We start from the raw sequence: 24764 nt of genomic DNA, 5'->3' as shown, positions 1-24764 counted from the left end.
TTTCTGTTCCTCTTTAACATGGCTTTGTCAACATTTTTAGGCCACGCAGAAGGGTGACCCTGTAGCAATTCTGAAACGCCAGCTAGAAGAGAAAGAAAAGCTGCTAGCCACGGAGCAAGAGGATGCGGCTGTCGCCAAGAGCAAACTAAGGGAACTCAACAAGGTACTGTCTAAGCTCAGAAGTGAGGCAGCCCCTTCTCTTTCTGTTCTCTGAGAATCTCAGCCACAGTTGCCCTTTGGGCACCAGGATAGGGGCTTGTCTGTCTTAGCAAGCCAAGAATATTTTGACTGAAGATTCTGTGCTGTCTAAAGAGCTGATGGTGTGGTATTGGGGTCCCTCCTCTGAGGTCTAAGAATACATGCAGCTCAGCGGAGACCAGAACCTCAGATTGTGGTGGTTCCCAGGATGACAAGTAATCTTCTGAGTTAGTGCATTGAGGAAGGAGGAGGTGCACACTTAATCCAGTTTGGTTTTCCTGAGAACTGGGGCAGAGGTTGATCTTCCTCCCTGTTTCTGATGTTAGTGGAGTATTGTACAGGGTAGCTCTTGGCTGCCTGTGGCTGCTCAGAAGGCTTTTACTCTGAATGACAGGTAGCAGTGAGCCAGGGATGCTAAGGGGGGGCAGGTTTGGGGCATTGTTCAGGATATACCAGGTCCCCAGGCTTGGACAGTCACTCACTGCTGAGCTCACTGGAGCCTCTCCCTTACCTCTCTGCTTCTGAGGTGGATCCTGGTGTCCCAGAATCTCCAGAGGATATAGAGGGCAGGACTAGGGGAATCCCCATGGGCCTGGTATCCTCTCAGTTAGGAAGTTCTCTCTTGTGCCAGGTGCTGTGGGTTTTCTCTTGCCGTCTCCCTGTCCCAGGCAGCAGACTCAGGGGAATGGCCTGGGCCATTAAATATATGACCCCATCTGAGGCATAGCCCTTCTCTTAGGTACTTCCCATCTGTTTTACTTGAGACAAACTAGAAATGAGGCAAATTGAGTTTGTTCTTAAAATCAGTGACTGCACCTCTGAGCCAGACAGAAAATTTGGTTGATAGACAAGTTGGTCATCCACCAGAGACCTCTTCTTAGGGTTCAGTGACCTTCTGTCCTGCCTCTTAAGATGTCACCACATGGCCTACTTGAGCTATCTGGGGTTCCTGGAAATGCAGGCCTTCAGCTTACGACAATTGGATGCACCATCTCCTCCTAGCTCTATGCACACTTCATGTTAGGATTTAGGCCTAGGCTGCAGGAAGGGTGAGAGTTTATACCATAGAACTTGGCAGAGTCCTCCAACTTCTTAGATGAGATGACTAGAGTCCGCAGTTCTGGGGAGCTGTTCTAATACCTTCTGCCCTAGTTAGAGTTTCTGTTGCTGTAATAAACAGCACAGCCAACTCGAGAGGAAAGGATTTATTCATGTTAACTCTCGGTTCACATTCCATCACTGAAGTCAGGGCAGAAACTCAAGACAGGAACTGAAGTGGAAGTCGTGGAGGACAGCTGCTTACTGGCTTGCATACTACCTGCCCAGGGTCACCATAACCAACAGTCTTTTCAGATGGCTCCAGCTTATGTCAGTGATCAAAAAACAAGCAACAACAACAAACACACAAAAACAAAAATACCTTCTTTTTAAAAGACAGAGGAGTCCTGATGGAAATTTGCTGACTCCCAAATTGAAGTACAGATGAGAGGCTGCAGGAGTGTCTGCCCTTCTAGCAGGCTGTATGTTCCTTGACTAGTCAGTTATGTCTATACCCTTTAATTTAGAAAGGGCTTAAGACATGATAGATGAGGAGGTTGTAACCTCTGATAGAGTGGGCTCTTTCCCATTCTGAAGTCATATTCACCAAGGACAGGGTGGCAGGTTTGAAGGAAGTAAGGCTTCTTAGATATTACCTCTGTGTTGGCCACTCAGTGTCCATGCTCTCCCTCAGAGGTGACTGTGTGGCATGGTTTCCACAATGGCACCTAATTACCAAACATGTTCATGTCCCACCCTTCTTTGGTTGTGGCAGTAGAATCTGTTCCTGGTATGGACTGTAGGTCTAGAAGCCTTGATTTTTGTTACCCACCTCATCTTCCAGAGTTGGGCCTTGGCTCTGATCCAGATTTAATGCCAGTGTCCAGCTATGATCCTCTATCCCTACCCACGTCCAGTTTCCTATAAGCTCAGGAGATCCAACGCTGATCTCTACTTAAACCTCTTTCATGCTTTGTCACTAGCTCCCAGTCTCCATCCCCAAATCTGCACCCTGAGTGCTAGGCCTCTGCATCTTACCTTCCCTCTTTGGATGGCTGACTGCTCCCAGGACGCTCTACTCTTTCCTGCGTCTACTGAGGTTCTCCTGTACTTCCCTGGTGGGTTGGACATTTTCTTAATATCCTATATGACTTAGTTTTGTAACCAGCACTGAGGAATCTTACGAAACTCTCATGGAGGTGATCATTGTAATTGCCACAGACCTGTATCTGGTTGCTGGTAGACTGTGAGCCTTGTAGAGCAAATACTCTGACCTTGCTTGGCCCAGCCTAACAGACTGTTTGTAAGCAAGTGGCCACTGAGGCCCTGGCTGGCTTGCAGCTGAGGGAGGAGCTTTTGTTGGTATTTGTATCTTCCCTTTGTAAATAGTTGAATGTTTATTATTTTGTCTGCTTTTATCGTCCTTGTGCCCTTGCAATTGTGGACCATCATATTCCAGCAGAGCCAGCATGTGTATGTCATGCCGGTGTTCTATCTCCTAGTCCCAAACCATTGAGAAAGTATATGAGAAAATGTTTGGGAAAGGGTCTTGCTTGGTGATCATTCTTGGAGTCATGCTAAAAGACCTGTCCTGGATGCACTGAGAATGCCAGTCATCTGCAGAGTTTGTGCCACTCACCTGGAAGGGCCTCTCAGAGTTGGGCCCGTGACCAGTGTCTGAAGGAGCTTATGGGCTTGAGCACTCCTGGGAGCTCTATGATTTGGCAGCGCTCCCTTTTAAGTGTTCAGGGCCCAGGTGTAGCTTTGAAGACTCCAGGCCAAGGAAGGCAAAACCTTCTAGAAACCCTTCCAGCAGTTGTCTTTCCAGGCACCACACTCTGGACAAGACCATTGTGTGTCCACTCCAGTGCCAAAGTGTGTGGCCTTCTAAGATAGGGCTCTGCTCAGCAAAGGAGCCTGAGGCCTGCAAACACCAGCCAGACACTACTGAGAAAGTCAGGATGGGAGGTGGTACGGTTCCAGGCTGTATATGGAGGCCGGTCTGTGGACACTTTCTGGGCCCTGCCAGTCTATGCAGGACTCCACTAATCTGGGAATGGGAACAGATCCCAGAAGAATGTGCTATCAGAGCACCAGTGGGTGCTGGTAACAATACTTGTCTTCTAGGCTACATAGACAGAACAAACTCCGCTTAGAACATTACCCTTTCAATGCTTTTCACGAAAGTAATCTGGCCCTGTTTCTGCCTGCCTGGTCAAGTTCCCTCACCCCTACCTGCCGTTTCTTCTTAGGAGATGGCTTCAGAGAAGGCCAAAGCTGCAGCTGGGGAGGCCAAGGTGAAGAAGCAGCTGGTAGCTCGGGAGCAGGAGATCGCAGCTGTACAGGCACGAATGCAGGCCAGCTACCAGGACCATGTGAAGGAGGTGCAGCAGCTGCAGGGCAAGGTGGGCACAGGGGAAGGAGTAGGCTTGGGTGAGTCATGGGGACACAGAGGGTGAGGCAGTCTGCTGGGATCTGAATCTGACTGGGCATTTCTGTACCTCTGATGTTATTAACCAGGAAGGTTTAAAATACATTTTTAAGAGCACCGTTTCAAAAGAGCCTTGCATCAGGTGAGGCTGCAGTGATGCTGATTACACTTTCTCTAGGTGGTTGGGAGGATCCCGTAAAGTAGGAAACCTGAACATACCTTTACCTGGATCGGGAGACCAGCACTGGTGACTCCTTGTCTTGACTGACATTTATCTTCTAAAACCTATGCTTGGCTCATTGTGGGCATGACTGCTTCCCTGCCACATGTCTCAGGGATGCCTTGTGGACTCAGGAGGCAAGAGATGAGTCCTCCTTGAGGTAGTTGTGCTCTGTGGCCCTGTGCTTTTTTTCTCTCAGAATAGTATACCTGTGTGACCTCAGGTACCTGTGCATCTGTCTGAGGCGTTGGCTAGAGAGATGGGTGATGGTGAAGGAGGTCTACACTTGTCCCTGAGACCCTGACACTGGAGTGGCACAGTGCTTGTACCTCTTGCTTTATGTACACTCCTGACTTGTCTTGGAGCAGATGTAGTCTCCAGACCTTCCACTCTGAGCTGTGTGACCTTGCTAATGCTGTGTGTGGCTGACCAGCCCTGATGATCTTGTTGGTAACTTTTCAGATCCGGACTCTTCAGGAGCAGCTAGAGAATGGCCCCAACACCCAGCTGGCCCGCCTACAGCAGGAGAACTCCATCTTGAGGGATGCGTTGAACCAGGCCACCAGCCAGGTGGAAAGCAAGTAAGCTGAGTGTCCCATGTAGAGACCATGGTAACATGTTTCCTAGGACTGAGAACCTGGGTGGACTTAGTGGGTCTCTTGTGGGCTATAGCAGATGCAGTCAAGCGTCTTTCTGGGTGTGGGGCTGGTGTGGCAGCCATACACAGGACTTCCTGTGAGTTTCTACTTGGCCACATCCAGCATCTGTGCGGGTTCTGAGCAGTTGCGTCTTTTAGCAGCTGGCCCAGAGCCCCTCATGTCATTGATGCTTCAGAAAGATCTGATGTGTTCCAACCTGCTGCTCATCCTTGCTGGCATACATGATATACGGAGGGGGTTGTCACAGAGTATCAAAGCCAGATTTATTCTAGTTGAGAGTATAGGTGTTTCAAGGACTTGCTGTGGTCTCAGTCCTCTACTGCGAGGATATTGAGGACTGAGAAACTCTGGCATTCTCTGTCATGTGGAATCTCTCACTTTCTTTCTGAAGAAAGTTCTGAAGCTTGGGGAATTGTCACCAAGTAGTGGCTGCTGCCTCCCCTCAGTCCAGAAACCCTGCCTGGTCGGGAGTCCACAGCAGCCAAGTGGGTTTTACCAGCCCTGTTTCCATCCACAAGTCCTAAGCAGTCCCGAGAAGGCGCCACACCACCCTTACCAGGTCATTTGGATCTCTGCACTGTTCAGTGCTTGAGTTAAAGGTGCTGTGGTTTGGTCTCTGGTATAGTTTGTCAGAGAGGAGGGACCCCATCTGTCAGTGAAGCACAGCTGCTCGCAGCTGGGTTTTCACTTCTTTTTGTCCCCTTGTCTTATGCTTTTTCTAGCTAGTAACAGAGGTAGACATTTGATTAGTCTCAAACTTTCCTTCAGTAAGTTTCCTGAAATTCCAGAATATTCTTGTGGCCTGACACCCACTTTAAAGTGCCACACTGAAGCACTTTTTCTAAGTGTCTTGATCACTAGCCTTGAATGGCCTCTCTGGTCATCTGGTGGAACAAGGAGCCAGGACGAGGACCATCAGTGCCTTCAAGAGGCACTCCCTAAGCTGGCCATCCTCTCTCCTGCAGTGAAGTGAGACACACGTGCAGGGAGTGAGGGGACGCTCCTTGCACCTGTCTTGTCTTTGTTCTGTCTGCTTCTAGTGGTGTCTGAGAGAGGCCTTTTGCTCCACATACTATATTGGCAACCCATTTTTAATAAAATCCACACCAAAAGCCACATGGTTTACTCTTAGATAATGAACCTAAGAGTTGGGCACTAAACTAGAAAAGGACAGATATGCCTGAGAGAGGGATCAATTGCCAGTCTCTATCCCCCTCCTCAACTGGGGCTGGGAACTGTCTTACAGGCAGAACACAGAACTGGCAAAGCTCAGACAGGAGCTTAACAAGGTCAACAAGGAGCTAGTGGAGAAGTCAGAGGCCTCCCGGCAGGAGGAGCAACAACGGAAAGCTCTGGAAGCCAAAGCAGCCACCTTTGAGAAGCAGGTCCTACAACTGCAGGTGAGTAGCAGTGGTAGCCACCTCAATGTCCATTCACTGCGCACTGAACCTGATTGTATAGCCCTGTGGGTGTTCTGTATGAGCATAGTCATCCCTTTCCAGGCAGGGTGAATAGCTGGAAGTTTACTCAGTGTTTGGGGCTTGAACTCTTGAGCTTTGCCTTGTTAGAGTAGTAGCATACAGGAAATGCTGTGTGCTAAGCATCAGTGTGCTTGGTACCAATAAGTACCAATGTTATACCCTAAATGTTATACCCTATTCTACAAGGTAGGAACTGTTGGCATCTGCCATTCACTCACAAGGACGCTTGTGGCACAGAGAAGTGAAACAACTACCCAAAGTTTGCATGGCAAGGGGAATGGCAGAGTCAGACTCTGGGTCTGAGTCTGGCTACTGCAGCTCTGAAGTGACAGTGAGCTTCTGGCTGGAAATGCTGTGGCTTGGAAGATGTTTCCCAGTCTCTTTCAGAGGAAGGGAGGTTGTCCTCGTAGCATGCTAGGTAACACCCACAAGGCTTCCGTCAGCCCCGGGACTTAGGACTTCTGATGCTCCTACTAGCTTGTGTGAAGACGAATTGGCCTAGGCTGAGCCCAGCTTCCTCTCTGCTCCTGGACATGACAGTAGTGCCTGTCTGCAGTGCAACTGAAGATTAGCCATGCGAGACTGCAGCTTGCTTTTTAGAAAGAAAGGCCTTTTTCATTCTGCCTTTCTAACTCTTTGGGGACCAGGGCGGGCAAGGCCCTACTGGCTTAGTTCCCAAAGCATAGCATCAGGAGGTGGCCCTAACTCTGACCCTAGAGCCATCTTCCAGGTGGTAAATGGAACCTGTCCCAACTCCTTGTCCCAGGATAGACTGAACTTAAGTCCCAGCAGTGTTTATTTATGGAAGTCCATGGCCTGTTGGCCTAGCATAGAACTAGCCTGGCTATATTGATGACCCTCTTCCAGACTAAAAGGCTTGTTGTCTCCTAAGGTGTATGTATGTGCTTTCTGTTAAAGTTTTGAAGTTTTTAATTTCTATAGATGAATGGATTCCTGTGATTGTTTATTGAAATCAGTACTTTAGTTAATGTTGACTACGAGAAGAAAATGAGCAGTCTCTCATTTTTCAGTGAGAAGAAAAATGAGACAGGTTGGTTCTCCTACTTAATGAAAAGAGAGACACAGGCGGGCTGGTGGTATTCTTGCACAGGTGATGTCTCTGTCCTGTTTTTCTCAGTACTGACAGAGCGGTGAGGATATTATATATGCTATGATGGGTGGGCAGAGGAGAAGCATGCCTGCCCACTGGGAGACATTGAACCATTCTTTACTTTTGTGCCTTTTATTTGGAGCTGAGCCAACCTTTTGACACATTTGAATGTAGAGAAAATATTACCCACCCTAAAGCTACCCCAACTTTCCCTTGTATAGTGCACACTTTTCTACAGCCAAGGGGCACATTCTTAGTAAGAGCTGCTCTATCACTGGATTCAGCTTTGTCTCCATGTCATTAAAATGGTTGACTTAGCACCCCTGTGCAGACATTGCCCTGGAAGAGAAGGAAATTGGTGTTTTCAATCTGTCAGCCCCTTAAAGTGTTTGAGGCATGTCTTGGAATACCACTTTAGCTGACTAGAGTTACTTGTTGACTGTCCCCTCTCACTCGTCCCACTCGTCCGTGATCCAGACAAACTTGGGTTCTGAAGAGATCTGGTCCTTTGCAGAATTTGGCCTGTAAAGTACCCACTCGCCAGGAGGCCAGTGTTTAGGAATGATTGACAGATGCCCTGAGGAGGATTAATTGAGAGATGAGAAAGGCCTTTCTGCCACTGAATGGGCAACAGTTGTGTTGCTCTGAACAAGGATGAGGTGGACCTGTCTGTGTTGACATGGAAGTCCTCGAGATGCAGACTGAAAATAGGAGAAATGGCCGTTTGACGGATCAAGCATGGTTGAACACCGATGGTTTTGTGTGGCTGAACTTTGAAGTAAAAAGGCTAGCGGTGTTATATGTCTTAACTGTGTGCCTTGCTTGTGTGCAGCTACTTCAAGGGAGAGAATTGACACCAATGGGGAAGCCATCTCCCCCCAAACAAGAACTCTAGGAGCTGTCCTCACATTGAAGGGGTGCTAGCTGGGGGAATATTTATACAGATTCAGAATTATCCAGAAATGGACTTTCTTTCTTGTTGAAATTACATCATAAGAGTATTCTCTCCTATTGTGTGGGTCCCAAGGACTAAATTCAGATTATCATGCTGGAGGCAAGCACCTTTGCCAGCTGAACCATGTCACTGGCCCTGAACTTGTTCTTTGCCCACCATCCAGAGACCACAGTGACTAGGATAACCATGTAAAGAGCTGTGTTCTCTGCAGCCCCTCAGCTTACAGGAGCTAGGCCTCTTCTGCTTCTCACAGCCCTCTTCCTGTCTGTTCCTCCTCAGGCATCCCATAAAGAGAGTGAAGAGGCTCTGCAGAAGCGCCTTGAGGAGGTCACCCGGGAGCTGTGCAGGGCACAGACTAGCCACGCCAGCCTCCGGGCAGACGCTGAGAAGGCCCAGGAACAGCAGCAGCGGGTAGCAGGTGAGTGCAGTGTCTATGGCTCTTTCTGGATGACTCTCCCAGATGAGTCTTCCCAGTGACCTTGTCTCATTGTGGGAACCATACATAGTGGGCCCAAACTATCCACCACTGGCTACAGAGTAGAACCTGGAAGTGTTAAACATGAGGGGAGGACGGTAGAGCGGGGGCAGGGCCTGCAAGGGCTGGATGAGGCCTAGGTGGTGCTGGTGATAAGAATGTGGTGATCAGTCACTTACCATTCCTCCTGAACCTCTGACATGGGCGCTAGGCTGGCAGCAGTGCTAGCCACAAGGACTAGTCACAACAATGCCTTCTGGACAGACAAACTTGTGGTGGGGCAGAAGTAAATGCTTGACTTTCTGAGATAGATGATTTTTGTTACAACCACACTGCTCTGCTACTGGGGGCAAAGCAGCCATTGATATCCTGTAATCTACAGTCCTGGCATTGAAACAAAACTCTTTTTACAATGGGTGGGGGTGAGCAGCCTTGGGCCAGCTTCCTGGCCTCTGCTCTAGAAGGCCAGGTATGCCTTTGGCCACTGTGTGCCCTCTGAGGTAGAAGGTGGGATCTTAAAACTAGGTCAGAAGAAGGAGAGCCCAGGCAGCACAAAGCCCAGAGAAAGGAGTGGACTTGCCCCAAGTATGTACTGGGATGAGAAAGCTGACTACATGGGAAGATGTGGGGCAGGGCCATGACTCAGCCACTGGCACTCCTCAGAATCGTGGTGCAGGCTCAGATGGGCAGTGGGAGAAGCGGTGATAGGAGCAGCTGCCATTGTCTAGACAAGAAAGAGAGTGGCCTGGTGGAGACAGACTTTGAGATGGTGGGTGCAGAGCCCCCATGCTGCAGATGGGGAGAGAGGTGATCCCATCCCTGAGAAGCTGGGACTCAGTCTCTCTTGCCTTGTTCAGGCTCCCTCTGGAAGCGTCACCTAGGGTTGAGCCTGAAGATCAGCCTTAGGGAGAGGACGCGTCAGAGGCACTGGGCTAACTTAGCTGTGGGACTTGTGAGCTGACCGTAGCGGGAGGATGTCTGTCTCCCACAGAAGGGCCAGGGCAGGTCCTTGGGAGGGCACAGCTGCTGGATGTCTCACGTCTGCTCTCAGTCTCACTCCTATGAGCCGGTACTTTGTAGAGAGTGACATGTGTATAGCTTGCACTGAATGTGCTTTGCTTGCTGTTCGTTTTCCTTCACTGGTTTATTTTACCTGTGGTGCTCACAGATGTCGCTGCCACAGGAACGCCTTTCCTTACCAGTCCATAAGCAGCTCCATGCAGAAGTGAGGCCTCTGGGCACACAGTGCAAGAGGGAGCCCTTGGCGTTCTATGTGTGTTGGAGGAGGTGCCCAGCCAGGCATTTCCAGACCCTGACTTCTTTCCTTGTCCTTGTACAGAGCTGCACAGCAAATTACAGTCTTCTGAGTTAGAAGTGAAAAGCAAGTGTGAGGAGCTGAGTAATCTCCACGGGCAGCTCCAGGATGCCAAGGCAGAGAACTTACAGCTCACAGAGAGGATCCAGTCCATCGAGACGCTTCTGGGAGCAGGCCAGGCCCAAGTCACCCAGGTCAGTCATTTCTCAGGCCAGTGCGAGGAAAGGGTGGACTCCGCTGAGCAAAGGGCCTCCAGCCTTGCCCAGTTCCTGCACTTGTGAGCCTTGTGGAACCAAGGAGCTTTCTGGTTTTTTTTTTTTTCCAGGCCAGCCAAGCTGAGGTGGACCAGCAGCAGACTCGGTAAGCTTCACGGAGGGCTGCAGGGCTGTTGCTCCAGCTGCAGCCCAGGTTGGCCATAGGCCCCTGGAAGCTGGAGCTTTCACTGGAATGCTTGGGTCTCCTGAAGGGGAAAATCCTCCTTCAGAATTTTTAGATTTTAGAGTCCCCTTGCTTAACCTGTCCCTCCGGTGACTTAGAGGATAGAAGACAGACTTGGTAGGGAACAAAGCCACCTTGCAAGAGTTTTGTACTAGTCTGCTTTCCATAGTTACAGCGGAATACATGAGGCTGGGCACCCTTCAAAAGAAAAGATACTTCCTCAGCTCTCAGGTTTGGTATCTGGCCTCTGGTGAGGGCCCGCCTTGGCTCTCACATCCCGGTGTGTAGCACAATGGCAGGAATCCATAAGTTGTTCGTGGTGAGGCAGGAGACCAGGGTCAGGCTTATTGTTTACAACAGCTTGCCTTTATAGAAATAATTTTTTTTTTTAGGGCAGCACTCCCATGACCGAACTACCTCCCCCTAGGCCCTGCCTCTTAGAGGTTTCACGCCTTCTTAACACTTGAAGCTTAGCCCAAATCCCTGGATGAACATAACAGCGAAACTCAGAGTAAGCTGTGCTGCCTCTCTCCAGTGCTTCATAAAGGCTCTCGGTTTCTGCAAGGTGTGGGGTTTTTAAGGATTGAGATCCAGAAGTCAAACGAGGAAGTGTCCCTTTCTGTTGGAGTAGTCCAGAGCACATTATAGAGTCGTTTCATTTGTGAGGTGACTTCCTGCTGGCCAGACTATTCCCCCTCAGTGTCAGTTGCATACAGACTCACACCAGTCATTCTCATGGCTTTTGTTTGCTGTTGGCTAAGGCCAAAGTGTCTGGATGGCCTGCTCAGATCAGGCTCAAGTCTTTCTGACCAGCGCCTCTGGGGCAGATGCCCACAGGCTTGGGAGGTGAGTCCTGCTGCCATGGTCTAGGCCCCCAAAGCAGCCATGTGAAGGAGGGGTACGAAGAATGGACTCCCTGCATCCTGGCAGTGTCCTAGGATAGCAGCCACCAGGATCCCTCATTCTGACTGTTACTGCCAAAGAGTTGTTTCTCCATGTGCTTTGCAGTAATGCAGCTTCCTAGTCACAGCCTGAGTGTCCCCTGGCATCCTCTGGGCTCTGTAACTGAGAGGAGGGGCATGCTAAGAATAAACTAGAAACTCACTTGAAGACCCAGAAGTCAGCCCTCTCAGAATGCATGGATGAACCTCTTTTCTCCTGATGATACTTATAAGGTGGAGAGGTTGTATTCGTTTATGGCTTTCTCTTGTGTTTTAAGATCATAGTTTTGAAGACTGGCATGATAAGACATACCTGTAATTTTAATATTTTAAAGATTGAGGCAGGAGGATTATAAGATTAAGGACAGACAGACCTACCAGACCTTGTATCAAAACAAACAACCTCAGGTTTTTGTGTCACACAGTAAAATTACTAAGATAACTAAGTCACACTCTGACTCTGAATAAGACCTGCTAAAGTCTGGTGTTAGTATGTCCAGCAGGAATTGGTTGATTTCCTTCTGAAACAGTGTATCTGTAAGTTGCCTAAGTGGAGCCACCCTGTTCTGAGCTGGAGTACCAAACCAAATGTTCTGGAACTTTATAGCCACTGCCAAGGAGGTTATGGTCAGTGTGTCCTTGCCACTGGTGTGCAGCATGCTTCTTCCTGGGTCTTACCTGGACGTGCTCGGGGTGTTCTGCCAGAAGAGACGATTGTATAATGCTGGCCTCAGAGGGAGTTACTGAGGGATCCAAGTGGATTTCAGGGTGTATTCAAGGTTTTGTGAGCCTAAAACCCATAGCCACAAAGCCCACTAGGCCAGGTCTGCCATATTTAGACTGAAAACAGAAGCTGTGCCAGACTGAATCCATTGTTAGTCAGGGTGGTCAGGATGGCCATGTGTTCAGCCCATGCTGACTTTATAGTTCATGTTAGTGTGAATTAGAATGGTGGTTTTCAAAAAGCTTTTGACCATGGCCTCCTGAAAGAAACCTGTGTGTGTGTGTGTGTGTGTTCCCTTCTAGCTGACATTGGCAGTCAGATCCCTGCATCAGACTGGTAGCAGCTACTCTGTGTCAGGCTTCTCTTGGCATCTCAGAGTTGCTCAAGCTGCTGGTTTAGAATATCATTTGTTATCTTATGATTTTGTTGCTGTGAAGAGACACCATGACCACAGCAAGTCTTAAAAAGGAAAACATTTAATTGGGGCTGTTTAGTTCATTATGATGGGAAGCTCGGTGGCATGCAGGCAGGCATGGTGCTAGAGAGGTAGCTGAGCATTTACATCTGGATCTGCAGGCAGGAGGAAGTGACAGTGACACACTAACCAGGCTCGAACTTCTGAGACCTCAGAGCCTAATGGCATACTTCCTCCAACAAAACCACACCCATTTCAGCAAAGCCACACCTTCTAATAGTGCCATTCCCTATGGGCCTATGGGGGCCATTTTTATTTAAACCACCACAATTGACCACTTCTGGACTTTGGGTTTCCTATATCTGGCTTGGGCCATCTGTTCTATATTCAGTGCAGAAGGTATCACATTAAGATGTCCATTTGAGGCTCATCCCTAAGAGCCTTGAGTATAGCTTTTATTTCTCCATGGTGAAGGTCACTGGAGAGCACTGGAAAGATGGGGACTTGACCATCCTATAGTGTGATAGGTTGTCTTCAGCTAATTCCTCAAACTCAGCCCCAAAACTAGGGAGAAGGAGCTTATAAGTCTCCGAAGCGCTAGAAATCAGTGGGCTCTTGCGAGCTGCTAAGAACCGTGGTTCCAAGAGTTCCAGCTGGAGGGGTGGCAACCACAGGGAAGGGTCAGCTGACAATGGGCTGTGGTGCCCAGAAAGGACCTAGGCTAGAAGAAAGAACGTCTTAAAAACCTTACTTCTAACTCTGACTCAGGTCCTTGCCCTGATTCCTGCGCTTAAGGTGAGTGGAGAAAGAGGCTAGGCAGCTAAATAGGCTTTTTAAAGCATATGCCCAGGCAGATGGGAGGGGCCTCAAGCTGGGCCAGGTGCCCAAGCAGAGAAAAAAATGAGTTTTTGGAGCCAAGTCTGAAACCTCACCATCCCTCTCCCCGCCCCCAGTCTCAAGGAGCTGGAGTCACAGGTGTCATGTCTGGAGAAGGAGACCAGTGAGCTCAAGGAGGCCATGGAGCAGCAGAAAGGGAAGAACAATGTGAGTAGAAGGGGCAGAGAGGAGCCTGTGGGCCAAGTCCTCCCAAGTCACCTGAAGACACTCTGTGACCACCCAGGCCGCATGGGATATGGCTCACTCCTAGCTCCTTTCCCCGTTGTTTGTGCTGGAAGTTTACAGTGTGTGCTGAGCCGCTCTTCAGCCTCTCCATTCCCACACGGCCCACAGCTATCCCACAGCAGACTGCCCAAGCATGGGGCCACCTCTGGGCTGGGATTGCAGTGCTTGGCCTGGCTCAGGACTTAGCTCCCTTTGAACAGTTCAGGGTAGGAAGGGCGACACTAGAAGCCATGAAGAAGTCATGCTGCGCAGGTGGCATACCTCTCCACTGAGGCTGTGCTTGTCGCAGTGCCTTGTTACAGCGCCCCACTTCTCTTCCTGAAAATGGCAGGCCATTTTACCTTGTGCCTTGACCATTCCTACTTCTGGCCACAGTATCTATCTTCGTATATGAGCCACCTGCCCTGAGAGGCCATGTGTACATAGACCAAGGAAAGGATACTTAGTTCCTAGCAGGTCCTAGGAGATTCCCTGGTGTGGACTAAAGGAGGCTCTGTGAGCTCTGCTTTTGCTGAGACCAGCTTGAGGCGGCCAGTGGGGACTGTGCTATAATTGCCCCAAGCTGATTTTCTCTGGTTCCCTCTAGGACCTCCGAGAAAAGAACTGGAAGGCCATGGAGGCACTGGCCTTAGCTGAGCGGGCCTGTGAGGAGAAGCTGCGTTCCCTGACCCAAGCCAAGGTAAGAGCCCCTGTCCATCCTGAGCGCTTTGGTAAGGCCACGGGTGAAGCACCAGTACCCATCTGCTTTAGCAAACACTATGAGACTCAAAAGCCATGGACGGGCTAGCCTTGGCTTTAGAACATTTCCTGTATCTAACTCGGCCCCCCACCACCCAAGCTCCATGGCCTCTTCTTTCCTTCTCTCCCTCCTTCTTTTTTGTCATTTTCCTTAAGATGGAGCAAATAAATTTGTGCCCTGACGCTTTCCTCTGTTGAGAGGAGCGCAGACCCTGAGCAAGCCCAGGGTTATGCAGCTTACAGATTCTGTGCATTTTTCATCCTGGACTGAGTTGAAAATTATATTGTATCTCAGGGAAATGGCCTTAGCAGTGAGCATCTGGGCAGTGAAGTCCTCTAGGGCTCTTGGTTGGCCAGGAGCCAGCATGGCATCTCATCCCCAGCAGTGGTGACACCTAGAGCTCCCTGCACCTGTGCCCATCACACATGAAAGGCTATCTCTTGCCAGCATCACTTACACAGGAGCGTCCATCTCCATAGGACAGCTTTGCAGTAACTCTCTCGTGGTTTTCCAAAGAAAGACCTGGGAAAAGCTAGCCTTAGCCACACTGCATTCTTAGAGCTGAAGTCAGATTCCTGGAATATTGGACTTTTAGTCCTAGAAATGACCCATGAATCTGGCCCACGTTTGTGGCAGATGTGGAAGTTGTGGTCTAAGCTGTTACTTTACTCGATTGTCGCTACACAGGCAGATAGAGGTAGAGGGTGACCTCATATGTCATGTTGTTTGCCTTCATGGATCAGGGATAGATAGCCAAAGTGCTGCTCACAAGGTTGGGGTCCTTGCCACGTCAAGCCTCAAGCCATACACAGCGGGTTCTGTCTGTCTCAGGTTTAGACAAAACTTGTAGGCCAAAGTTCCCTGGAGCCATTCCACAGACTTGTGTCCTCAGGGGATGCAGTTGTCCTTGGCTTTGTTTGGTGGCTCCTTTAGGTCTTCTCTGCCTCTTTTCCTAGTGCTGTGCCTTGTGTAGGGGGCTGCAGACTCCCTCTGGCGGACCAATGAGTAGTGTCAGGCTTGGCACAGCTTGGGATGAGTCAAGCTTGGGTCGCGTTCACTGTGTTCTTTAAGTTGGTTTAGCTCTGCCTGGTGGGAATTTGGTCCCCCTTCTCCTCCTCTAGCTGGAGCTGACCCTCTTCAGCCTCTGTCTCTGTCTCCTACTGGCCCTGACCCTGGTGGCTGCTGGATATGCCTTGCTTCCACCTTCAATTTCCACCTGTTCTGACACCATGCACCTTCTAGTCTCTTCCCGCCCCCACCCCGCCCTTACTGTACACCTCAGCTTGGTTATACACGTGTGTATATCCTTGCACACACAAACTGGAAAGGGAAAGTGTTTGGGACCTGAGTGTCTACTGGTTTGCACAAATAACCAGGGCCATAGACAAACATCCTAGCCTCCTCTGACTTGTCCCTCCCATGCAGTGCTGAGGATGTGCTCTTCGGGGGCACAGGCTGAGTGCTGCCCTTTTCTCCCCATCCTCCAGGAGGAATCAGAAAAGCAGCTCCATTTGGCTGAGGCCCAGACCAAGGAGGTTCTGCTGGCTTTGCTCCCAGACCTCTCCATCTCAGCACAGGTAGGGAGAAAGATGACTCCCCAGGTCCCCATTGTTGTCAGGGAGCAGCCTGGCCCCACCATGCCTGTGTCTTTGCAGAACTATGCTGAGTGGCTGCGGGAAGTCAAAGAGAAGGGCTCTGAGCTGCTAAAGAAACCGCCTGCCTCCGTAGAGCCCTCCTTGGTAAGTGACACTGCTGGCTGGGTCCTCCTCTGGCTCTTGGGAATCAGGAGTCCAGTTTGTTCAGTGAGTCATCAAGAGGAAGGACTAACCAGACTCCTGATTGTCCTCCTGCCCTCAGGACATAGTCTCCAAGTTGAGGGAGGCCGAAGAGACCCAGAACTCCTTGCAGGCTGAGTGTGACCAGTACCGCACCATCCTGGCAGAGACGGTGAGCAGCCAGAGCTAACTTTGGTAGTGACTTAGTGGTAACTGTAGCTTGGTGTTCCTAGGGCACTGCCAGTAATAAGAGCCTGGAGTCTTTGGGGCAGATGACATGGTTCTGTATGCCCTCGTGTAGCCACCTTGCCCTCATCTCTTTAGCTGGATGGTATTAAGTCAAGAACAAGCATGGATTTAAGGTTTGGGGCTAGGAAAGATAGTTACAATAGGGATGCTTGGGTGGGCAGGCAGGAAGGACGAGGTAGGCCTGGAGTAAATGGGGTTGAGCCCTTTGATTCCAAGAATAGTAGGCGTTCTGGCAGCTTTACAGGGGCTGTAGACCTCATTTCCTGATAAAGCCCTGCCAGGGCCAGCTTCTTTTTCCTGTGACACTCAGTTCAACAGTCAGTGGAGAAGAATAGTGCTGCAGAGGATGAAGAAGATATAGTTTGTGTTTACGGGGTCAAACTAAGGAGGGAGGGGCCTGCCTCAGTGTTGCCTCCTCTCCAGGAGGGTATGCTCAAAGACCTGCAGAAGAGCGTGGAGGAGGAAGAGCGTGTGTGGAAGGCCAAGGTGGGGGCTGCTGAAGAGGAGCTCCAGAAGGTATGGCTGGCCTGCATATTTCCCAGAGCTTGATGGCCACAGCACTGTGGGCACCTGAGCTAGTGGGCCCAGGATGTTTCTCCCAGAGTCTCGTGCCTGATGGGTCTTGTCTTCCCCCTTGTAGTCACGGGTCACAGTGAAACATCTGGAAGACATTGTAGAGAAGCTAAAAGGAGAACTTGAAAACTCAGATCAGGTATGTTGTCTCCGTTCTGATGATTGCTTTTTGTTGTCCTATAAATTTGCTGGTCATGTTCTGACACTCATGCCAAGACTGTATGCATCCTTGTTATTTTTTTCCTCACAGACCACATGTCCAAGGAGGCCATCGCTCTTCTGAGCAAGGGCTTTGTCTTGTTGAGCCTAAGTGATAAGGTTTTATAGCCACAGTGGCCTGGGAGCCATGAGCTGTGTAGTCTGCCCAGTAGTGGCTTAGTTGTAGACCTTAGAATTCAGGGATGTGCTTCCTGGGGGGCCTGCTGCTCTTCAAGGTACTGCAGCAAGCCTTGGCCTTTGGAAAAGTGCCCTCTGTCCCAAGCTTTGCCGATACATAAACTTTGCTCTACCCACCCTGAAGCCTGAGGACTTTTCAGGACCTGTTCGATGTTCAATGAGGGGTTCTCTTGCTAGGGACTGTTTCTTTCTGACCTCAGTGTACCTGGTAGTATATTTACCCTTGCTTATTTTGGGGCCAGCCAGACTTGACAGCTATCATTCCCAGTCGTATAATAAGGGCCCCTGCTGGCCACTGAGAGGCTCTGACCAGTGTCCATGTCTGTCCCTGTTTAGGTGAGGGAGCATACTTCACTTCTGGAAGCAGAGCTGGAGAAGCACATGGCAGCTGCCAGTGCAGAGTGCCAGAATTATGCCCAGGAGGTGGCAGGGGTGAGTGAATCCACCATTCCTAGGTTCTGGTCCTGAGTGGCCTCTGCCCCATGAAGCCTGGGTTATTCTGAGTGGTTCCTTCTTTACTGTGGAGAACTTGTCCATAGGAGCCTTAAAAGCTAGGTTTTCGGGTTTCACCCGAAGCCCTGCTGATGCCCCTTTGCACTGACAGCCCTGAGGTGTCTTTGGGCAGATTTCGGAAAGGCGGCACCAATGCAGGGCAGGGCCAGAGCAGCACTTCCTGCTCCAGCTGGCCTTTGAGCTTGCGGCCTCTCCGCAGGTTTGCTGCTGTCGTTTTTAGCTGCCACTGGATTTCGGTCTGCTACAGTCTCCTGATTTCAGGAGATCGCCCAAGCCCACACCCTCATCTAGTTTTGGTTGCAAATTTTTGCTCTTTAACAAGAGGTGGTGGGCAGGTGTTTCTAAAGCCTGGGTGTGCCTTCCTAAGTCAACTGACAGGAAATGGTAGCTGGAGGACACCTGCCCCTTTTATGTCAATCTTCCGGGCTTGGGTTCCTCCATCCCAGGGTTAGATATGGACTCACTAGAACCGATTTTCTTTTCTTTTCTTTTTTTCTCTCCTCTACCTCTTACCTGGCTGTTTCCCCTGAAGTTGAGGCAGCTTCTGTTAGACTCTCAGTGTCAGCTGGATGAAGCCAAGAGTGAAGCTCAGAAACAAAGCGCTGAGCTTGCCCTGGTAGGTTGGCTTATGTCCTGGGCTGGGGAGTATGGCATTGGGGTGTGTGTGTGTAATATGACATTGGTGTGTGTGTGTGTGTGTGATTAACTGGATGGTGGTGTTTTAACATCCATGCAGAGACTCTGAAGCTTAGCAGGTCCTGCCATGCTTTAGTCCTGTTAGTTACATAGACTAGGTTGGGACTTTGGCAGGATGCCTAAAACTCAGAGCTGGGCTTGTAGTTGCCAGAGGCCAAGATATTTGCATTCTGTTTCCCGTCTTTGGGAAGACCTGTCCACTGCTCAAAACTGAGAGCTCAAACAAACAAACAAATGAGAGCTGTGAGATGACAGCCCTGTTAGCCTGTCTCGTCACCTACCCAGTCCAGGACATCACAAAGGGTCCCTTGGTGCCTTTTGGTGGCACGCCTTTGCTTTCTGTAGGTTTTCCTGCTTCAGTGGTGGCTCAGGCCCTGCCACTACAGTTACACAGGGCAGCCTGCCCCCTCTAGCCCTCTGTCAGGCACTGGGAGCAGATAATCCTGCAGAGATGTGAGGGGCTGCACTGTGCCTCGGAGGCCATTCCGTTTTCCCGGTTTGCAGCTGCAGTGTCTGATTGCATGCCCTAGCCGCTTGGCCAGTTGAGCTCCTTCTTCACTGGGCTGCCTCCCCCACCCCATCCCCCGGCTCTGGCTATTGGCAGCAGCCCACTCAGCCAGAGCTGTGGTCTGTTGGATCTGCACAGTCATTTTGAAAACCTTGAAGTAGCTGTCAGCTTTTGAAATTTGGAGATGGAACATGGGGAGCTCTGGCCAAGAGACCAAGTCTGGTATGTTAGGCTAGCATCCTCCATGCTGTCTTCTAAGTCCATCATGGGCACCTAGCTCACTGGATCCCATTCTTTGGCCTTGCTCAGACTACCACACCAGAAGTGGGTGTTATCTAGGCCAAGTTACCTGAATGAATCTAAAGCTTTTTCTCAGCCATTTGCTAGGTTGAGTCTGGGTGAGAGGCCTCCACCCCACACCACACCCAGGCAGTATATGCACACAGAGTATGCCTGCCGGGGGTTCTTGTTATCTTTTAACTGTGCCCTTTGGTTTCTGCCTGTTGGGACTTTTGGAAAGGAAGACTTGGGGTGGCCTTCCAAGTAAAACTTAAGTGGAGCCTGAGGCTGCCCATATTTCCTGAAGAACTTGTACTTGAGTTCTAACCACAGGCCTTCTGACTGGGACCTTTCTTAGGTTACTGTGTGGCCCTGACACCTTTCAGATGGGAGGCCTAGAGAGGTTAGTGACCTCCAGGCCTCCTCTATATTGTACATCTTGGCCCCAGCAACAGAACTCAGAGGAATGAGGCATTACAAGGCAATAATTTTTGCCTTTTCTGAGCCCCCTCCCCCCAAAGGCCATCAACAGGAGATTACATCATTACATTACAAAGTGTGGCATGTTGTCAGCTCTGTCTGTTCCATGAAGACTCCTTGGCTTTGTGAGGTCTACATCCACTGAAGTCACTTTGCTCCAGGGGCTGGAAGGTGGCACCAGCTGACCTCAATAAGCACCATGGCTCTTATTGTCCTGGAGGCTTGTTGGCTCAGAGTGGAATGCGTGGTTTGTGTGTGTGTGTGTGTGTGTGTGTGTGTGTGTGTGTGTGTGTGTGTGTACACGTGTACCTGCATGCCTTTAGCTGTTTATTTGCACAAATGCACCCCTCCGTTTCAGGTCAGGCAGCAGTTGAGTGACATGAAGAGCCACGTAGAGGATGGTGACGTGGCTGGGTCTCCAGCTGTCCCTCCAGCCGAGCAGGACCCTATGAAGGTTAGGGTGATGAGCTGTCCTAAGATGTGTCCCTAACTCCCCAGGTGGTACTTAGGGTGGGCAGCCTCTGTGCTGACTAAACTGTGCATAGTAGGTGTTTCCAGTCCTCACTGCTAGCCACTCTCTCTACCCTGCTTGGTCTGGATGAGAGGTACCCAGAACATATGGTAGAGTCAAGAGCAGGTAACCAGGGCCTTTAGTCCTCATAACACCAGGGGCTCCTGGACAGGCCTGCAGCTTGGGTTTGGTTCTGTAGCACAAAGGGGATTTGCCTTTAGCTGTGGCCATTTCCTGGGTCATTGCTAGCAGGATATCTTCTAGTGTTTTGACCAAAGGAACAGCTGCCAAGAACAGTTGGCCAGAGGCAGGGACCTGTTGTTGGGCTCCCATTGCGAACCTGGAATCAAACTCATGGCTTTGGGGTCTTTCCTATCCTGTGAGTCCTGTGAAAGGCTCCTGGAATGGTAATGTTTCCCCACTTCTCTTCAACTTCTCTGCTTCTCTCTTGAGTCTGAGGCACTGTTTCCCCAGGAGGAAAGTGCTAAGTGTGACTCCCCAGGGCAGGGAAAGGCCCAAGGAGTCCTAGAAGCAGCTAGAAGGTGGAGCTTCAGTTTGGGTCTGTCCCCAGACTGCAGTCACATTTGTTGTGTCTCCATACAGCTGAAAACACAGCTGGAACAGACAGAGGCCATCCTGGAGGATGAGCAAACACGGCGGCAGAAGCTCACAGCTGAGTTTGAAGAGGTTAGCCCCTGCCAAGTGGCCCTCAGTCCCTACACGCTTTCAGGGCTTCCCAGCTTAACCACCAGGCGGCACCTGGACTAAGAAGCTCTAGGGCCCCAGTGAGTGGGCACTAGTACTGAGTCTACCCGAGGAACATTGTGGGTATCCACATCTTTGGGGGATCCTGAAGGCTTGGGTGCTTGTAGATTATGTCCAAGCTTCTTGCCCATGTAGATCCAGCCATGTGGATTAACCTGAGCTATTGCCTTCTTTGGCTGGGGTTGCCCCCCACCGCAACCCCTAGGTGAATTTAACCAGGTTTGACCTACTAGGCCTCTGACTCAGACCTTTCTCCTCTCTGACAAGGCTCAGAGCACAGCCTATCGGTTACAGGAAGAGCTGGAGAAGCTCCGCGCTGCTGGTCCCCTGGAGTCTTCAGGAGTAGAAGAGATTACACAGCTGAAGGTAGAGGATGGAACTGGGGTACCGGTTTGACTTGTAGGTTTCAAGGCTTTGGTCTTAGTCACTGTTCTATTGTGAAGAGACACCATGACCAAAACAACTCTTATAAAATTAAATATTTAGCTGGACGGTGGTGGTACACGCCTTTAATTCCAGTCCTCAGGAGGCAGAGGCAGGCAGATCTCTTGTGAGTTTGAGACCAGCCTGGGCTACAAAGTGAGTTCAGGACAACCAAAAATGCTACATGGAGAAACCCTGTCTTGAGAAACAAAACAAAAAAAGTAAGAATTTAATTGAGGACTTGTTTACGGTTTCCAAGGTTTATTCCATTATCATAGCAGCACACGTGGTTTTGAAACAGTAGCTGAGGGCTACATCCTAATCCCCAGGCCCAGAAAGAAGTGGACTTTGCATGGGCTTTTGACACCTCAGTTCTCACCCCCAGAGACACATTTCCTCCAAAGCCACACCTCTTAATCCTTCTCAAAAGTGCTACTTCCTTATGACTAAGCAGTCTCATATGAGCCTAGGGAGGTCGGTTATTCTTACTCAAATCACCACAGTCATTCATGGCCTTAGACAGGGGCCAGTCCAGAGAACCACCCAGGCACTGGCTTCCCTGGCCACACCTAGTGAAGGGCACTTGACAGCACTAAGTCACGCCTCAGTCACAAGTTAGTTGTCAATTAAATGTAAGCTCTATACAGCTTGAAGTCATGTTTTAGGTACACATGTAGTGGCCTTCACACTGGGCAGTGCACAGCAAACCATCAGGCCAGGAAACTGTCCTGGCAGCGGCTGAAGTTGGCAGGACACAGGCAACATTGTCATTAAAGGCTTTCCTCCCAGCCGGCACTGTCCCTGAAAACCAGATACTTGCCTTGTGCTCCTGGAGGTCCTCATAGCTCTCTTCTTCCGGTATATCACATGGGCCCTGACTTCTCTCAACCCTCTGGCCCACAGGAGAGACTAGAAAAGGAGAAGAGGTTAACAAGTGACCTGGGGCGTGCCGCCACCAAGCTTCAAGAACTTTTGAAGACGACCCAGGGGCAGCTGACAAAAGAGAGGGACACAGTAAAGAAGTTGCAAGAACAGCTGGAAAAAGCAGTAAGTACTTGGTGCAGGTTGGACTGCAGGGCTAGCCTCCATACCTCCAGAGGTTTGGTCCATGCTGTTTAGGGCCCCAGGGAGTTGACACCTGCACTGCTAACTTGTCTTCACTCTATGGCCTGTGTGGGCCTCTTGGGGCAGGACCACAGACTCTCAGCCACACTCACCTCACCTTCCTCTCGTCATAGGGTCCCATCAGTCCCTCTGCATGCACCCCCAGCCCCTGGAGTCAGCTCTGGGCCTCTCTGAAGGTCTGGAGGTGTCTGTGGAACTTCCCCAGGAAAAGCTTTGAGGGTCCTGGGCATGGGACAAGAGGGGGTGCCTTGACTCCTGACTTGGCCTTTCCTTCATATCTCCACTTTGTTTGCAGGAGAATGGTAGCAGCTCAAAGGAGGGAACCTCTGTCTGAGTCTCCTCGGCAAACTGTTCAACTTACCAAAATGCCTTACACATTCCTTACAAATAAACCAACCAACACAGCGTTATCCAGGCCCAACTTCCAGTGAAGCCATTGGAGACAAGTCTCAGAACCACAGAAATAAATCTTCCAGACCCCCAGTCTGTAAAAGAACTTTTGTCACATTTGATAAACACTATTCCCGGGAGCAGCCCTGGACCACCTCGAGCAGACGCCAAAGCCCTCATCAACGCTGACAGACCGGGGTGTGCTGGGAGTCCAGAACGCTCGGGATTTATGTCAATCAGTGCAATTGTCTGTATTTCTCAGTGGGGCCGGGTCGGGGAGCAACAGGCCAGGTGGTGAGTTCTCAGAGGCTGCTGAGCAGACTGGAGGGCTTCAGCCCAGCCCAGCAAAGCTGCAGCCCTCACCCCTGGAAATTGCCAAGCAGAACTGACATGTGACTGCCTGGATGTCAATGCCATTAAAACCAACGTGTTGCCCGGCACTGGGGTCTTGTCTGATCTTCTGACACTACACACCTGAGACCACACGGCCGAGCCCCTATGAGCCACCAAGGCATGGCATGTGTCGGTGTTGATGAACAGGACGGTCCTCAGCTGTGGGGAGGGTAAGGCTGAGACGGTATTAAGGTCGTGTGGCTGGGCAGTGCTTGACAGGAGACTGTCAGCAAGGAACAATTACACCTGTCGTGAACCCCTCAGAGGCCATGGGGGAGAGGGGCCACCAAAACCCAAGACTTTGGTTTCCCACTGGGAGACCGAATAGGAAGAAGTAACAGGAAAATCAATACATGCATGGGTCCAGCTATGGATGACTCACGGGAACGCTAGTCAGTGGTTCTCAACCTTCCTAATGCTGCAACCCTTTAACACAATCATGTGGTGACTCCAGCCATAAAATTACTTTCATTGCTACTTCATAACTGTAATTTTGCTACTGTTAGGAGTTGTAATGGAAATAGGTTTTCTCATGGTTTCAGGAGACTCCTGTTAAAGGATCACAACTCACAAGTTGAGAATTACTGCTTCGAGTAGTCTGAGGGGAACTGAACCTGACGGGAATAAATTTCATGAAGCCCATATGGATTAGTAATGGGGGAAGACCTGGAACTAACAGCCCACATACTTAGGGAGATTTCCTCTGAAGACGCAGGAGTTGGGGGAAGAGTGCTAACAACCCCCGTGCTTAGGAAGATGCTCTCTGATGGCACAGGACTGGGTCTCTCTGTGTAACAGTCCTGGAACCATGCTGGCCTTGAACTCACAGAGATCCTCACGCCTCTGCCTCCTGAGTGCTGGGATTTAAAGGCATGCACTAGGACACCCATTTTGAAAGGAAAGAGGAACAGGAAAGGTGGCAAGATCCTGGAGTTACCCAAACTGGGTTTATAGTCCCTGGCTTTTGCTTACTGTCACCAGTGGGAACCATCTTCCCCTCGGAGAGGGTGGGAAGATAAGCCAGCGATGGTGCACGGTGAGGCCTGTTTGGGAGCTGGCCTGGGTAGCTTGTGGACACCACAGTATCTCTGGCTCAAAGAGCCCATCAGTCCTCCAAACCGGCCCAGCAGCGCCACCTCCCAGGCCAGCAGAGGGAGCCTGAGTTTGTTAGGCAGCCAACGGTAGCAGCAGTGTGCTGGATCTCGCTTCAGCTACCCAGCTGTTCCTAAACAAGGTTCTAACCATAGGACTCTGGAGCAGAGAAGAACAACTCAGACACTAGACTAGCAGTGGCCTTTTGCAGAACGTGAAAGAGGTTCAACACGGTAACCACCACAGAAGCCTGGTCAGTCACTGCTCCCTGGCCACCAAGACTAAATGCTTAAGCAGTTGAGGCTTCCAGTCACTTGGCCGAGGAGGTGGGAAA

General features: G+C 50.3%; 1 protein-coding gene across 7 annotated transcripts in view; it reads left to right on the top strand.

Annotated features, from left to right (window-relative positions):
- Positions 1–23385, top strand: part of Rrbp1 (ribosome binding protein 1) — a 63944-nt gene extending 40559 nt beyond the window's left edge. For 6 of the 7 annotated variants that reach the window (XM_050159585.1, XM_050159582.1, XM_050159583.1 and 3 more), the window contains 21 exons: positions 41–163; positions 3489–3641; positions 4350–4468; positions 5793–5946; positions 8373–8511; positions 9908–10077; positions 10209–10243; positions 13355–13445; positions 14110–14202; positions 15750–15839; positions 15918–16001; positions 16120–16209; positions 16710–16802; positions 16927–16998; positions 17592–17687; positions 18301–18384; positions 20090–20185; positions 20846–20929; positions 21275–21373; positions 22334–22477; positions 22851–23385. In XM_050159585.1, the coding sequence (XP_050015542.1) occupies positions 41–163; positions 3489–3641; positions 4350–4468; positions 5793–5946; positions 8373–8511; positions 9908–10077; positions 10209–10243; positions 13355–13445; positions 14110–14202; positions 15750–15839; positions 15918–16001; positions 16120–16209; positions 16710–16802; positions 16927–16998; positions 17592–17687; positions 18301–18384; positions 20090–20185; positions 20846–20929; positions 21275–21373; positions 22334–22477; positions 22851–22889 (2148 nt within the window). In that variant the 3' untranslated portion in view covers positions 22890–23385. The remainder of the gene's footprint in view (positions 1–40; positions 164–3488; positions 3642–4349; positions 4469–5792; positions 5947–8372; positions 8512–9907; positions 10078–10208; positions 10244–13354; positions 13446–14109; positions 14203–15749; positions 15840–15917; positions 16002–16119; positions 16210–16709; positions 16803–16926; positions 16999–17591; positions 17688–18300; positions 18385–20089; positions 20186–20845; positions 20930–21274; positions 21374–22333; positions 22478–22850) is intronic. The other variant, XM_050159584.1, reaches the window with a different exon arrangement.
- Positions 23386–24764: the final 1379 nt, after the last annotated feature.

This window comes from Alexandromys fortis, unplaced genomic scaffold (assembly GCF_014885135.2).
Source record: "Alexandromys fortis isolate MF-2015 unplaced genomic scaffold, M_Fortis_MF-2015_v1.1 scaffold_115, whole genome shotgun sequence".
Taxonomy (NCBI): Eukaryota; Metazoa; Chordata; class Mammalia; order Rodentia; family Cricetidae; genus Alexandromys; species Alexandromys fortis.
The sequence above is the reverse complement of the archived record's forward strand: the minus strand, read 5'-3'. Positions and strand labels throughout refer to the sequence as shown.